Source organism: Rattus norvegicus, chromosome 15 (genome assembly GCF_021556685.1).
Source record: "Rattus norvegicus strain SHRSP/BbbUtx chromosome 15, alternate assembly SHRSP_T2T, whole genome shotgun sequence".
Classification (NCBI taxonomy): domain Eukaryota; kingdom Metazoa; phylum Chordata; class Mammalia; order Rodentia; family Muridae; genus Rattus; species Rattus norvegicus.
This window is the reverse complement of record NC_141548.1, coordinates 100,682,263-100,696,122: the sequence shown is the minus strand read 5'-3', so window position 1 is coordinate 100,696,122 and position 13,860 is coordinate 100,682,263. Positions and strand designations below refer to the sequence as shown.

Genomic DNA, 13,860 nt, shown 5'->3' with positions numbered 1-13,860 from the left:
GAACAGCCATTACAAGAACGTAAGACTCGAGATGCTGAGGCAGACGCCCATCAGCTGGAAAGGTTTACCACTCACACAATTTCTCCATCTAATTCTTCCAACGATTTTGCCTTTGGGACAGTTCTTAACTCAACCCACCACAATGGCTTTCATTATAGCTGAGCCAGTTCAGTGCTGTTAGGTCAGGCTAAGCAGCAGAGTTAACCCTAGTTGGGAAGGGCATGTCTCACTAATTTTGAAAGGATGGGGCCATTGGTTTCACTGTGTGCACGCTTCGTAAATGCGGCGTTCACTTTTTAAATATGCAGTTTAATGTAGCGGACACACAGTCCCTACCTCTTAAGCGGCATCCTGTCTGAGTAAGATCTAGAAGAGCCAAAGGTAGGATGGGTAACCACCACAGGCAAAGGTCTCTGTGAATCCCATCTGGTCTGAGGATGTTACATGGGCAGACGCTAAATGCCTTTTCAACAATATGGCTTTCTAAGTACGAATGGACACTTTTGAGAGCTAAGTCAGTACCAAGGACTGAATTAGATGTTCCTCCTTATCAGTCAGATTAAATATGACTGATAAGCCATAGTTTTTGCGCACATCTAGGATGGTATAGCATCAGCTTCAGTTTCCGTCCCCTAGGGCTTTTCTGATTCCACAACAAAACACGGCCTGGAGGTAGCTCTCAGCAGACTGGACCCTCACACTACCACAGAGCTCTCTCTTCAGAGAGACCCTCACGGAGGAGGATGCTTGCTGAACTGGCCACAGTGCTCAGAAAATTGATGCACTAATAGCAGAACCCTGGTACACCTAATCTTTGTGTTTGCTAAAAAATTTCAAAACCATAAACATTTTCCCCTCAAGGAATTAACTGCTGAATTTCCAGGGTTCAGTTTCTTCTATGTGCTATTTATATTGTATACAATATATTCATAGGCATGTAGGCATAAATATTTGCATACATATGTTCCATGTTGTCTTAGTGTGGGTTTTATTGCTGTGAAGAGACATCATGGCCAAGGTAACTCTTATAAGGGCCAACATTTAATTGGGGCTGGCTTATAGGTTCAGAGGTTCAGTTTATTATTATCATGGTGGGAAGCATGGCAGGGTCCAGGCAGGCATGGTGTTGGAGAAGGAACTGAGAGTTCCACATCTTGGTTAGAAGCAGCCAGGAGACTGACATTGCAAGGCAAACAAGAGGAGAGTCTCTTCCACACTGGCAGGTGCCTGAATAAAGGAGCCTCAAAGCCCACCCCCGCAGTGACACACTTCCTTCAACAAGGCCACACATACTAATAGGGCCACTTCCTGGACCAAGCATATGTACGGTGATACATATATAGTACTATTATATCCATTTAATTTAATGATGACTTTTTATTTTATTTGTACGTGTATGTGTGAGTGCTTGCACATATATCTGCATACCATATGCATTCTGGTGTTCTTTGGGGTCAACAGAGCGGGGGTCACAGGCACTTGTGGGCTACCACGTAAATGCTATATAGCGAACTTTGGTTCTCTGTAAGAGCAACGCATGCTCTGAATCACTGAGCAGTCTCTCCAGTCTGTCTCATCACGCTACAGATTGAACCAGGAGGTGTTTCTTTTCTGAAAAAACTTCTCCAGAATGACAGAGAAATATGCCCACCCCCCTTCTCTGTGTGTGTGTTCATGCAGGTGAGTGTGAGGGCCACAGGTTGACATTGGATGCCTTCCTTAGTCACTCTATGCCTTAAAAACTTATTTACCTATTTTGTGTTTGTGTGTGCATGCACAAACTTGTGCCCTGTAGTGTACAGTGGTCAGATGTCAATTTTCTGGAGTCAGATCTTTCCTTCTCCAATGTGGGTAATGGGGTTTGAACTTACCCACTGAGCTGTCTTACCACCTGTTAATGCCCAAATGCTCTTTCTACTATAATCGCACACTGGTCCATTTAGGATGCTGTAATGAAAATAGAAAATACCAGAGACTGGGCTCAGCCAATCGACATTCATTTCTCATTGCTCTGAAAAGTAGGAAGTTCAAGGGGAAAGCATCAGAGTGTGGTGAGGTGCTGCTTCATGGTTCACAGAAGGCTGTGTTGTTGCTGTTGTTGATGTTGTTGTTGTTGCTTTGTCTTCACAAAAGTGAGAAAATGAGAAAGTGAGAAAATGTTCTCCGTGGTCCTCTCTAAGGGAACTGATCCTGTCCATAAGTGCTCCATTCTTATGGTCTGGCATCTTGCAGGGGGCTATAGCTTCCAACTGTCACAGCCAGGCTTAGGGATCCACCATGAGCTAGGGAAGGACACACCATCCAGTCTGTACAAAGCTGTTTCTTGTCTTTGACTGAATTGTGTTTCTAGGGCACAGCTCAGCCACGCAGGTAGAAGTCTGGATGCCCCTCACCACTTCACACACACACTATGGCTTATTTCAGGAAATGTGAAAACAGGACCATACATTGCTTCAGTGCCTTGGTGGAAAAAGGCAAGAATTAAAAAAATCATCCATGAAAGAGCAAGCTGATTAAATATGGTTTTGTTTTCAAGACAGAGTCTCAGCGTATTATGTAGCTCTGACTGGCCTGGGATTCTATATATAGAGCAGACTGGGAGGACCAGAACTCACAGAGATTTTCCTGCCTCTGCTTCCCCAGGGCAAGGGATTAAAGGCACCTTCACCAGCTTAAATACATTTGAAAAGGGACTTAAACTTTCGCCTTAAGTTTTAAATTAGAGGGCAGTGCCTGTTTGTCCATGTCTATGTATGCCTTGCGACTTTTAAACAATCACATCTGACTTTACCTCTGAATTCCGAATCTAGAACCACAACAGTAACATGTCACCATCATACAAGCCTCTCTGATGATAAGGGGTGTCTTCTGGGTGGTTGGGGCTGTGGAGGCCGCAGTGTGCTGACCTTTGATAATGTGTGCGTCTCTTTGCGGCTGGACTCAGCTGTTTGTGATTCCTTTTCTCCAGGTGCAGAAAGTCTTCTCAATTCTCCTGTATGGCAAGAGTCGAAATTTATAGCCAGCTCAGTTCCAGCCCTTTGGCGGTAGCCTTAGCCTCATCTGCATTCTCGTGTGGTATTCTCTTGCCTGTGAGAACGATCCGTGCTGATTGATTGCTTTCCCCTGCAAGGATTACATTAAAACGGTTTTTAGCCATGTGCTCCCATTTTCTTCAACAGTGCTTCTGAGTGGAGACTCAGGAGTTCCCCCCCTGCTTCTTGAACCTATCCTTCTTTTGCTAGGAGGAAGCAGAATGGAGCCAGGCAAGACTTTGTCACGTTATTCCTAAATGCTAAATTTTAATACCAACCTGCATTTACGTCTCTGGGTAGTTGATAAAAGTCCATAATACTATACCTTTACTTGACTTTTGCTCCCCACATCTGACCCTGAAATAGCATTTGGCCGTTACAGCAATAATGCCCAAGTTAATTTTCAACTGTGTCCAACAAAGATACAATTAGCGTCCCAGAAAGAACACAAGGTTTCTTGTGGAAGAGCAGCATCTGTAGCTTCAGCACAGAGGCTTTCTGCACTGGCTACACTGTCTCCCTTTGTGGCCGTGGATGTGTTACCACTTGCAGTCTATTCACTGTAGTCTGCAGGCTTTCCCAGCACGACGCTCTTCCTCATTTACTGGGCTCTGTAAATTGGGTCCTCTGTATGTTGTTCCTACTCGAGCATTTATTGTATGTTTTATGGCCCTTATGAAACCTATTGTCTTTTATTGTTTTTCTCCTCCCTTTTATCTCTGCTGATGATAAATTGCTTTAGAGTTTTGTCTGCTTTTTTAATTATATGCTTTGCACTGGGAGGATTCACTGTGTTTTTACAAGCTGTTAGCCTCTTGCTGCACTGGCCCTGCATCTTACTGGTGCCTTGAGATTCTCTTGTCTTTTTCCTAATCACACTTTTATTTCTGACATGGATTGGCTCAGAGATCGTGAAAGTTCACAATTGACTTAGGAACTCCTGAGTTGAACTCTACACTTCATCCTCCTGGTCAAACGTGAGGATATTCCTAAAAACTAATTTGCTCTTGTGGTTGGGCTCCAGACTCAGCCAAGTGATTGATGAACAGGGTGATTTATTGTATGGGAAAAGAAATAGGTGGTTTGAGAACTCTGGCTTTAGCATAGCTTAAATCCCAGAACTTGCGAGGCTAGTCTGGTCTGCAGAGTGAGTTCCAGGACAGCCAGGGCTACATAGAGAAAGCGTGGCTCGAAAACCCCAAAACCAAACCAAACCAACTGAAAGAATTCTGGCTTCCTCTGCAAAGGGACGAGGATGGATGCAGAGGTGCAGAGATGGCTCGGCAGCTACTGTGTAGACTGCTCTTGCAGAAGACCCGAGTTAACACCCATGTCAGGTCCACAGCTGCCTGGTGAGCCCAGCTCCAGTGGGCCTGTTGTCTCTGTAGCCACACTAGCGCACATGCGCATACTTTCCAGCACTCAGGCACACACGCATGTACTGAATTAAAAACAACATAAACATTTTATTGTAAAATGAGCTCTGGCTTTACAGCTGGGCATCCTGGGTTCGAGCACTCTTGCTCCGTCTTGCTTTTGGACAAATCTCTTAATGCTTCGTATCTTACATTCTGTTTAGATCGTGCCTTCCCTCACTGAAATACTAAAATCCTAATCCTTGATCACTCTAAGTAAGTGACTTTGTTTCTGGGTAAGTAGCTCAGGTAAGGTGAAATAGAGGGGCATGTGCCTTATCCGGTATGCAAGGGGCCTTAGCCTGCTTTCCGTGCTATAACAGAAGTCTACAGTCTGCATTAATTGTAAACAATAGAAGTTTATTTTGTTATGGTTCTGAAGGCTAGAAGGTCCAAGAACACAGCACTGGCATCTGGCCGGGGCCATCGCACTGTGTCCCAGCATTGTGGTAGCTCAGGAAGGGCAGCATGGGAGTTTCTGACCAAGGAGAGAAAACAGGAGAAGCTGGGTTTTGGTTTTGTTTTTAATGAGAAAATGGGTCCTATAGTAACCAACCCCTACCCGTAATCACAGTCTTAGTCTATCCAGGCGTTCAGACTCAGTCTCACCGTCAGTGGCAATGGAATGTCAGCAGGAGTTTCAGAGAGACATTCAAGCCTTAGTAAGTGATGTCCAGGGGTCTGGGCGTGGCAAGAACACATGAATGAAGATGAAGGCAGAGAGCCACGACCAAGCAGTGGCAAAGACCCCGGGAAGGAACCAGCTCCAGCAACATCTTACTTTGGATTTCTGTCTTCTAGGACGGGAAGAGCATGAGCTCGCAGCGTCTCAGGCACCCAGCCTGAGATCCTTCCTTACAGTAGCCTGAGCACTTAATGAAAGCAGCAGCCATTAAGTCAGGTTGTTCTGAGGTTCCAGCACATTGTTATTCATAAAGCTCTTAGGGTAGCGTTTGACACAGAACAAGCACTAACAATATTAATCATTGTATTTAATAAGGGCTAATTATGTACCATAGGCCTCCCTAAATGCCCATCTTTTTATTAGCTAGCTCTACAAAGTCATGATGCCGGAGAACAGTAGCCTGCATACACCCATAAAATAGGGATCCCTTCATTCCTCTCCTATGAGCCATTGTGTCAAATTAAGCTGGTAATAGCACCGATGCTATAGTTGAAGCGACAGTCACCCTTTGCTAACGTTTCTGACACAACAGAAGCTGCTATAGGTTCTGTGTTGCCTTCTCTGTCTCCACACTGCCACGTGCTGGTGTCCACTGCCGATGTTTGCAGTGCTCCCTTTGGTCAACACTCATGATCCATGTCCTCCTAATCTTGGAACTTACTGATCCTTGACCCCCAGTGCCAACACTAGGGTTCAAGGAACAGCTTTCTCTGTGCTTGGTGGAGCGAGTCTGAGTCTGTCCTGAGCTGTTCAGACTTACTCCTTTCCCTGTGGTTATCTACTACTGTGTTAGAATGACCCCAACACTTCAGCTTGAAGTCTGTGTGACCATTTTGTTTCTTGTGATTTCCCATGAGTTTGGGCAGAGACTCTGGAATGGCTTTACTGAGCCTGGGTGGGTCATGATCTTGAGGCATTTGGAGTCTGATAGTGGTAGATACCGGGGCAGCTGGAGTTTAGCTAGCATTTGTTGCTGTTGGCTTTTCTGTGTGGCTGAGTTGGGCTTCCTGACAAAATGGCTGCCTCCAGAGAGGTGGGGCTCGTATATTGTGACCTGAGTTGACCATGTCTAAGACATACGAGGAAGAACAAATGATGTCCGTGAGCATCCCGACCTTGCAGTCTAGGAATGAAAGAGGAAGTCTCACTGCCAGATGTGAAATCTACTGAACTACGTTTACACCCTGTTTAAAAAGAAAAACAAGTCAACTGAACTCTTGCTTTTATACCCTGTTTAAAAAAAGATCAGGGCTGTGCGTATGGGGACTGCACTGGTGATGTGGTGAAATATATAAAGACGGCAGTGTTTGAAAGGGTTTTACAGCTTCTCTGAGAAAATAAAAACGAGTGTTCTGTGTATTCATATACTTTTAGACTTTTTATTGCTGTGCGATACTAAGAATTCAAGGAAGAGGTTTGTAAAATGGGTAGGAAAAGGGCACGCGAAATCCGAAAATCCACCTTCAGTGTTTTTATTTCCTTTTTATCGCTCGTTAATTTTACAGTAATGGCGACGGCTACCTCTTCTTTTCTGCTAGGCTCAAACATCTAGATTTTGAGGAAAATATGTATCTATCATATTTTCCTTTCTTCCAGAAGCACTAATTAGCACAATGTGCCGAAGGTCTTTTTTCTTTTCGGGTTTTTTTTTTTTTTTTTTTGCTATTCTTTTTTTTTCCCTCCATCTTTATTAACTTGGGTATTTCTTATTTACATTTCGATTGTTATTCCCCTTCCTGGTTTCCAGGCCAACATCCCCCTAACCCCTCTACCTCCCCTTCTTTATGGGTGTTCCCCTCCCCACCCTCCCCCATTACCACCCTCCTCCCAACAATCACGTTCACTGGGGGTTCAGTCTTGGCAGGACCAAGGGCTTCCCCTTCCACTGGTGCTCTTACTAGGATATTCATTGCTACCTATGAGGTTGGAGCCCAGGGTCAGTCCATGTATAGTCTTTGGGTAGTGGAAGCTCTGGTTGGTTATGTGCCGAAGGTCTTAGATGTTTCCAAACCAGTGTGGAATTTGCAACATGAGTTCATACTTACTCACTCGATCAAAGGATTTACATACCTTTGAGGAGGTGGGTCCCTATGTCATCGCAAGGTTCATCTGAAACCCACCAGTCATTGCATGTGTGCATGCATCGTCAGGGCTAGGCTAGGCACACACACGCTCCACGTTAACACTATCTTCCATTGCAGAGATGGCTGGGGTCGGGTGAGTTGATCAGCACCATGTTCATCTGTCTTGCAGGTCCTCCACTCTTTCACGGACGCCATCTTTGATGAGTGGCTGAGGAAAAACAACCCTTCCACAGATGCCTGGCCTCAGGAGCTGGCACCCATTGGTCACAATCGGATGTATAACATGGTCCCCTTCTTCCCACCAGTGACCAATGAGGAGCTCTTCTTAACCGCAGACCAACTTGGCTACAATTATGCCATTGATCTGTCAGGTAAGGAGTACGGCCTCTAAGTGGGTGACTCAGTCAGCTGCTAAGACAGCTTTCTTTCTCTCTTTCCCTTTAATGTAAGCAAGACTGTTAATTGAAGCATTCAGGCTGAGTTAAGTTTATTGGCTATTTTCAGAATACCTTGGATTTAACTAGGTAAATCATTAAGCTACCAATTAAACATCAGAAAGGGACTAACTGCAGACCACTCAGGGAAACTGTAAGTTGTTAAAAGACACATCCTACAGAGGTAATGTCAACTCTTCTGCCCGATTTCACAGTTTTTTTTTTTTTTAGCTTAACTCACCAAATCTATGAGAACTGCCCCCACATGTAACCAATAAAGTCCAAGTGACTCATCCGTTGTTTCTTTGATTGATAGGGTGAAATTACTTTGTAGCTGCACCAGGTGTTTTGAGTCAGCCTTGGCTACATGAGTGCTGTATGGACAGGTCTACCCAGGATATCATTGAGCTTCAGAACAGATTGGGCTTCATGGAGGTTATGCCACGATTCCAAATCCAGGATACCTTTATTAGTAGGCACGGATATCTCTCTTCTTTTGCCCAGACTCCAGGGTGTCACATGTCCTTCACAGAGTCTTAGGGAAGCTTGAGAAAGGATAGATAAAACCACAGAAATATTTTAAACTGTGGAGAAGCTGCAGAATAGAATCTGCTGGAAGCTTCTTCCCATTCATGGCTGTCACTGCCCTTACTCTTAGCCGACAAAGGGACTCCAGAGCTCCTCATGTTGCTCTCTGACATGGAGACTCTTTTGGCATCTCTCTGTTTTCCCCTCTGTTTGGCACTGGCTGCTTCCTGTCGGCACTAACTCGGAATGCTGAGGGCATCCATTTAAAAACTTCTTTCTCTTTGCTCTTGGATTAAGCACAATGATAGGTTAGGGTGATCCGGGCACCCTGATCTGCTTTTATTCTTTATATCAACAAATCAATTAGCAGGCATCATTAAGTCCCAAATATGCCTAAAATCTGTCAACTTCCCAGAGGATAAACAACCATGCTGGGCGATGGTTTGACCATCAAATGTAGACTTCTGCACGGGGAGGGGTGTGAGTAAGGGGTGTTCTTCTCTGCTAACTCCTGGGCTCACTGGCGTTCAGCAACCCAGACTGACAAAGGAAAGATTAACAGGAGAAATGTGATGCCCCTCTTTATGGGACACCGGAGTCTTCCTAGAACAGAAAGAAAGGAAGACCCAGAGAAGTCAATGACTTAGGAGCTTAGACGCCACTTTAAACCAAGAGTGAGAAGTCACAGGGAGGTGACTTGACAAAGGCAAACTATGGGAAGGGAGTCCGCAGGGAAGCGGTGGCCGATGAGGCGATCTTTTGCAGGTCTGTACAGTTTCCCGCTGCTTCCACAGCTGACGGGCCTTGTTTCTTTCAAGTTCCTGCGTTTAGTCAGTTAAGGAGGCACTAGGAAGTGACGTCTGCTGAACATCAAATGCCTTTATCTTAAGATGGCCCTCTTACCCATGGACGCATTGTGGGGAGGCACATTCTCTTCTGGCTGAGGGTAGGAAGCAGTGAGTGGCTCAGGGAAGACTGTACAGGATGGATCTGAAGCTGGAGTTGAGGGGACTGATGGATGCCCAGCAGGTGAGCAGGTGCCTTAGACTGAGGAGGGAGAGGGACGGGCAGGGAACTGCACAGGTGGCTTAATTGAAGGCTGGGAGAGGGAAACTTGGCTCTGCCCGCCTGATCCCTGACTGTGAGATGTTGGCAAGCAGAGCGCTCTCAACTAAAAGAGAACCAAGACATCTCTGACGCCTCCTCTCCTCCCTGCCGTCTCTTATTGCTCTTTGCTTCCCAAAGGGCAGGAAGGGGCTTTCTCCGAAGTTCCGGTTCCCTTAAAAGCCAGACACACCAGAGGATCAATAGAACAGACTAGATTTCATGGCACATTCAGAGCCCAGCAAGCTTGTCCTCGGAACACCGTTAATCTCCCCTGAAAAGCCACACGATCTTTTCCTGCCATTACTCTGCAACTCCAACCAGATGTCTCTACTCAATGTTTTACACGTCGTGGGACTCCCATGCACTTACATATTCATGGACTTGGATGCTGTTTCTCCTGTTCACTTGCCTGTTCTTGGCCTTATGCTTCCCTTATGTACTTGAATGAGTCTATCTTCACAGAGTGAATAGGAAACCCTTTTGCTTCCACACCTTGCTCTACTGGAAGGGCCTAGGCAGAGAGTCACTGGGCATTTATAGAAGACTAGGATTCACCATATGATGGCTACTACATCTCAGTTTTGTAGAACAAGGAATGTTCTATAGACAATGGTGATGACAGCCACACACAAATGTGAAGGTTCTTGAATACCACGAAGTGCGTGAGAAATAGCTATGATGGTAAAAGCCTATATTATATGTATGTTACCACAATCTAAACACGTATTTTAAAAAGGCCAACAGGATTTGGACAATCAGAGGCCATAATTTTTGGCGTCTCGTTAAAGAAATGCCAGAATAAAAATCCATGGTTTGTTGGTTCTCACCGTGTTCCTCTGGGTAGCCTGCAACTTGCTATGTTTTTTTTGTAGATCAGGCTGCCTTCAAATTTACAGAGATCTCCCTGCCTCTGTCTCCCAAGTGCTGGGATTAAAAGTGTGTGCCAACATGCCTGTTTAAAACTCCATGTTTTAAGAAGTTATAATGAGCTCACGCAAGGCCCCGGACAAGATCATACGAGACCTGTACAGGATCACACAAGACCAGCACAAGATCACACAGGGCTCCACAAGAACTGTACAAGGTCATATAAAAACTGCACATGGTCAAGTCATTAACAGTCTATAAGTTTAGCACTGAGTGGTGTACCTGATGAGCTCCCACCCATAACTGAGACACTGTTGATAGTTAATGGCTTCTGATGGAGGAGAGAGTTATTTTTCCTAAAGGTGTGAACGTTGATAAGTCTACCATGCTCTACTGGATCTGGAAGGAGCTAAGAGAAAGGCTGGAAGGTAAATACCAAAACACTATGCATGAACCTATCAAAGAATCAATCAAATGTTACATTTTTATATACAATTATATTTCATATTGCCAAGGATTAGCCTTGGCTTGGTTGGTGGTCCCAAGGAAGGGATGTTCAGGAGTGGTGAGAAGAAAGACTGGAAATCAAATTGTGGGTACAAGCTGATACCCTGTGTTCTGCTTGAGACAGCTTTCTCTGGAGATCTCTAGACAGCTTATCCAGATAGCTCAGCTCTTGCAGACCAAAGCCCTGTCCTTTATTTAATATCAATTTAGTCGGTTACTTATCCCACAAATCAGCATCTTATGACCCCAGCCCCCTGATTCTAAAAAAAGACAGCAAGCATATTCTTTTTTCTTTTTCTTGACACTGCAAATGAATTCAGAGATTGGCCTACCTTTGTAAGCACAGACAATAAGTTTAACTGGTTGGGGTCCTGTCCTGAAATTACCATTCCTACCACACCTGGGCCTGGACCTAAACTTTTTCTGTACCTGACTGTGAACTCAGGAATCTGCCTGCCTTTGTAAGCACAAACAATAAACTTGGCTGAATGGAATCTGTCTCTTACTACTCCCTAGATCTCTTTATCTCCTTTCTTAATACTTTTCTGACAAGTTGGCTCATAGTGCAGCTGCCTCTGTTCTTTTAGGCCCATGAAGCCCCTTATATAATTCATATTGTGTCCTTATATTTTGCATAGTTGAGAAATCACATATTTTTTTGAGCTCATGTCTTCAGAGTTCTTTTCCACAGCCTTAAGGGCTCTCTTGAAGGTCTCAGCATTTACTGTTTTTGCTGAGACATTAGATACACCCTTGCCTTCTGGACTGGTGCTGCTTCTAATTGTCATAGAGTCATTAACCTTGGCAGGGAGAGCATTCCGTGATAACTTTGGAAGGGTGAACATTTCCCGAAGGAGGAACAGATGTACACACACACCACACACACACACACACACACACACACACATACACACACACACACACCACACACATACACATACACACACCTCATACCCAGCAACTGTCAACACTTGTGGAAGTGTTCCAGGGGTAGGAACCGTGTCACATTGTTTCTTCCATGATCATGCTGGACTTGGCATCATATAATATTAATAAAAATATTATATTATGAAATGAAAAAATAAGTTATAAGTAGTAGCAAGTTCTGCTGGGTCATATAAAGAAAGGACAAAGAAACTCCTTTTGGAGGGATACAGTCATGGTCTCTGGCCGTTGGGACTGGAGAAGGTTGAGAAGGTACTCTGTCCTTTAGGTGAGGGTTAGGCATTGAAAGATATGATGGCTTGGAGCCTTCTGCAGCATCTGATGTGGTTTAAGGAAATGTCACACAGGCATAAACGAATTTCAAAAATACACTAACTTCATGGGAGAGTAGAATTAAGTGTGAGCAGATTAGATATATAATGTGAGAGGCTTAGATCTTATTCAAAACTACTGAAATACACAAAGAGGTCTGCCTCTGCTGGCGTTTCTGTCAGGAGAGTCCATCTGCTCTCTTACACATTTTTATCATCCTCCACACGGGTAGAGACAATAGCAGAATTTCCCACCGAGAGGGTCGTTCATTTATCCATTCCCCCAAAGATCATCTTACCTCTCGTGTCTACAAGCGAGTTTCTATATTACAAAAGCAGGTGTGCATTTCCTTAGAGGTTTTGTTCTGCATCTAAACATCTATTGTGACAGATTTACTAAATGCAGTCAGCCCGATTTAAATAATGTTTTCTGCTGCCTTGGAAAACAGCGGTGGCTCTGAGAACAGTGAGAAGAGGGAGGATGAAATTCTAGCAAGGCTTGTTTTGTTTTGCAAACAAATGTACGTGAGAAAGGGAAATAGTTTCATTTTCTAGGAGTGTTTGGCTGACGGAGTTGTAACCACGGAGCCTTCTTGTCTACTCTCATTTCAGTGGAAGAAGCTCCAGTTTGGACCACAACCCTCTCAGTGGTCATTGGAATCCTGGGAGGTTTTGCTGGAGTCTTGGCGTTTCTGGCTTTCCTTCACTACAGAAGGCTTCGCAAAGGCTATGCACCCTTAATGGAGACAGGCCTAAGCAGCAAGAGATACACAGAGGAGGCCTAACAGGCTCTCTCCTGCTTGACCTAGGTAGTCACTAAATGCATCCTCACTCTTCTTGGGATCGGTGAAAATCTTGAGCGTGTGCTCCTTAGCAGTGATGCTGATCCCCCAACTTTGCTTATTACACGCAGACAAAATGCTTGGGTCTGTCACCGTCATCAAAGTAAGGTGTGGCTAGTCCTACGTGACCTTTGATTAAAAGTCCTTATACTGATTAAGCCTCTTTTTATTCCAAAAGCACAGCCACCACCGTCGCCACCATCTCCAACCACCACCACCAACACAAACATTGAGTGTTTGCCTTTAAGCTTGCAGCTAAGTGCACTGTGAGAGCAGGATACGAACAGTCAAAATATCTGCCTGAAATAGTGTGTGTGGGAAGTGTGCTTGTCGATGTTTCACTGTTATACTGAAACATGTGACGCAAGAAGAGGAGAAGGGTTTTTTTGAAGAAATGAATTTTTTCCAAAGTTGCTGTTTTATAAGTGCAGGGACAAGGTGCTGAATTTGATGGTCGCGTTGTTGATAGAATCCCAAGGTGGCATAGAGCATCACATGGCAAGAATTAAGGTGTGTGTGTGTGTGTGTCTGTGTGTGTGTCTGTGTCTGTGTGTATGTGTGTCTGTGTTTGTGTTTGTGTGTGTGTGTATCTGTCTCTGTGTGTGTGTGTGTCCGTTGTGTGTGTGTGTCTGTGTGTCTGTGTGTACGTGTGTCTGTGTGTGTGTTTGTGTGTGTGTATCTGTCTCTGTGTGTGTGAGTATGTCCGTTGTGTGTGTGTGTCTGTTGTGTTTGTGTGTCTGTGTGTGTGTGTGTTTGTGTGTGTGTGTCTGTGTGTGTGTGTCTGGTGTGTGTGTGTGTGTGTGTCTGTCTGTCTGTCTGTCTGTCTGTCTCTCTGTCAGCCCACTGTCCCTCTTTTTATAGAACTCAACAGAATTCAGTCAGGACTTTATTCTGGTGGCCTTGTTGAATCCTAATTACCTTCCCACATCTTAAGCAATAGTTTCAGTTTTGTCTTTTTAATTCTTCATGTTGGGGGTTAGATTCTCATCCATGAAGCTGGGGTGGAGAGAGAACATCCAGATGGTGTTCAGCCTGGGCGGGTGGGTCTCACACTCAGACCATGGAGGGACAGACACACACTCAGACCATGGAGGGATATACAC

General features: G+C 44.7%; 1 protein-coding gene across 1 annotated transcript in view; it reads left to right on the top strand.

Moving 5' to 3' along the window:
* Dct (dopachrome tautomerase) overlaps window positions 1-12,911 on the top strand; it is a 38,923-nt gene extending 26,012 nt beyond the window's left edge. Inside the window, 2 exon segments of the mRNA NM_001427268.1 lie at window positions 7,386-7,587; window positions 12,528-12,911. Of these exon segments, the coding sequence (NP_001414197.1) occupies window positions 7,386-7,587; window positions 12,528-12,700 (375 nt within the window). The 3' untranslated portion in view covers window positions 12,701-12,911.
* The last annotated feature ends 949 nt before the right edge of the window (window positions 12,912-13,860 follow it).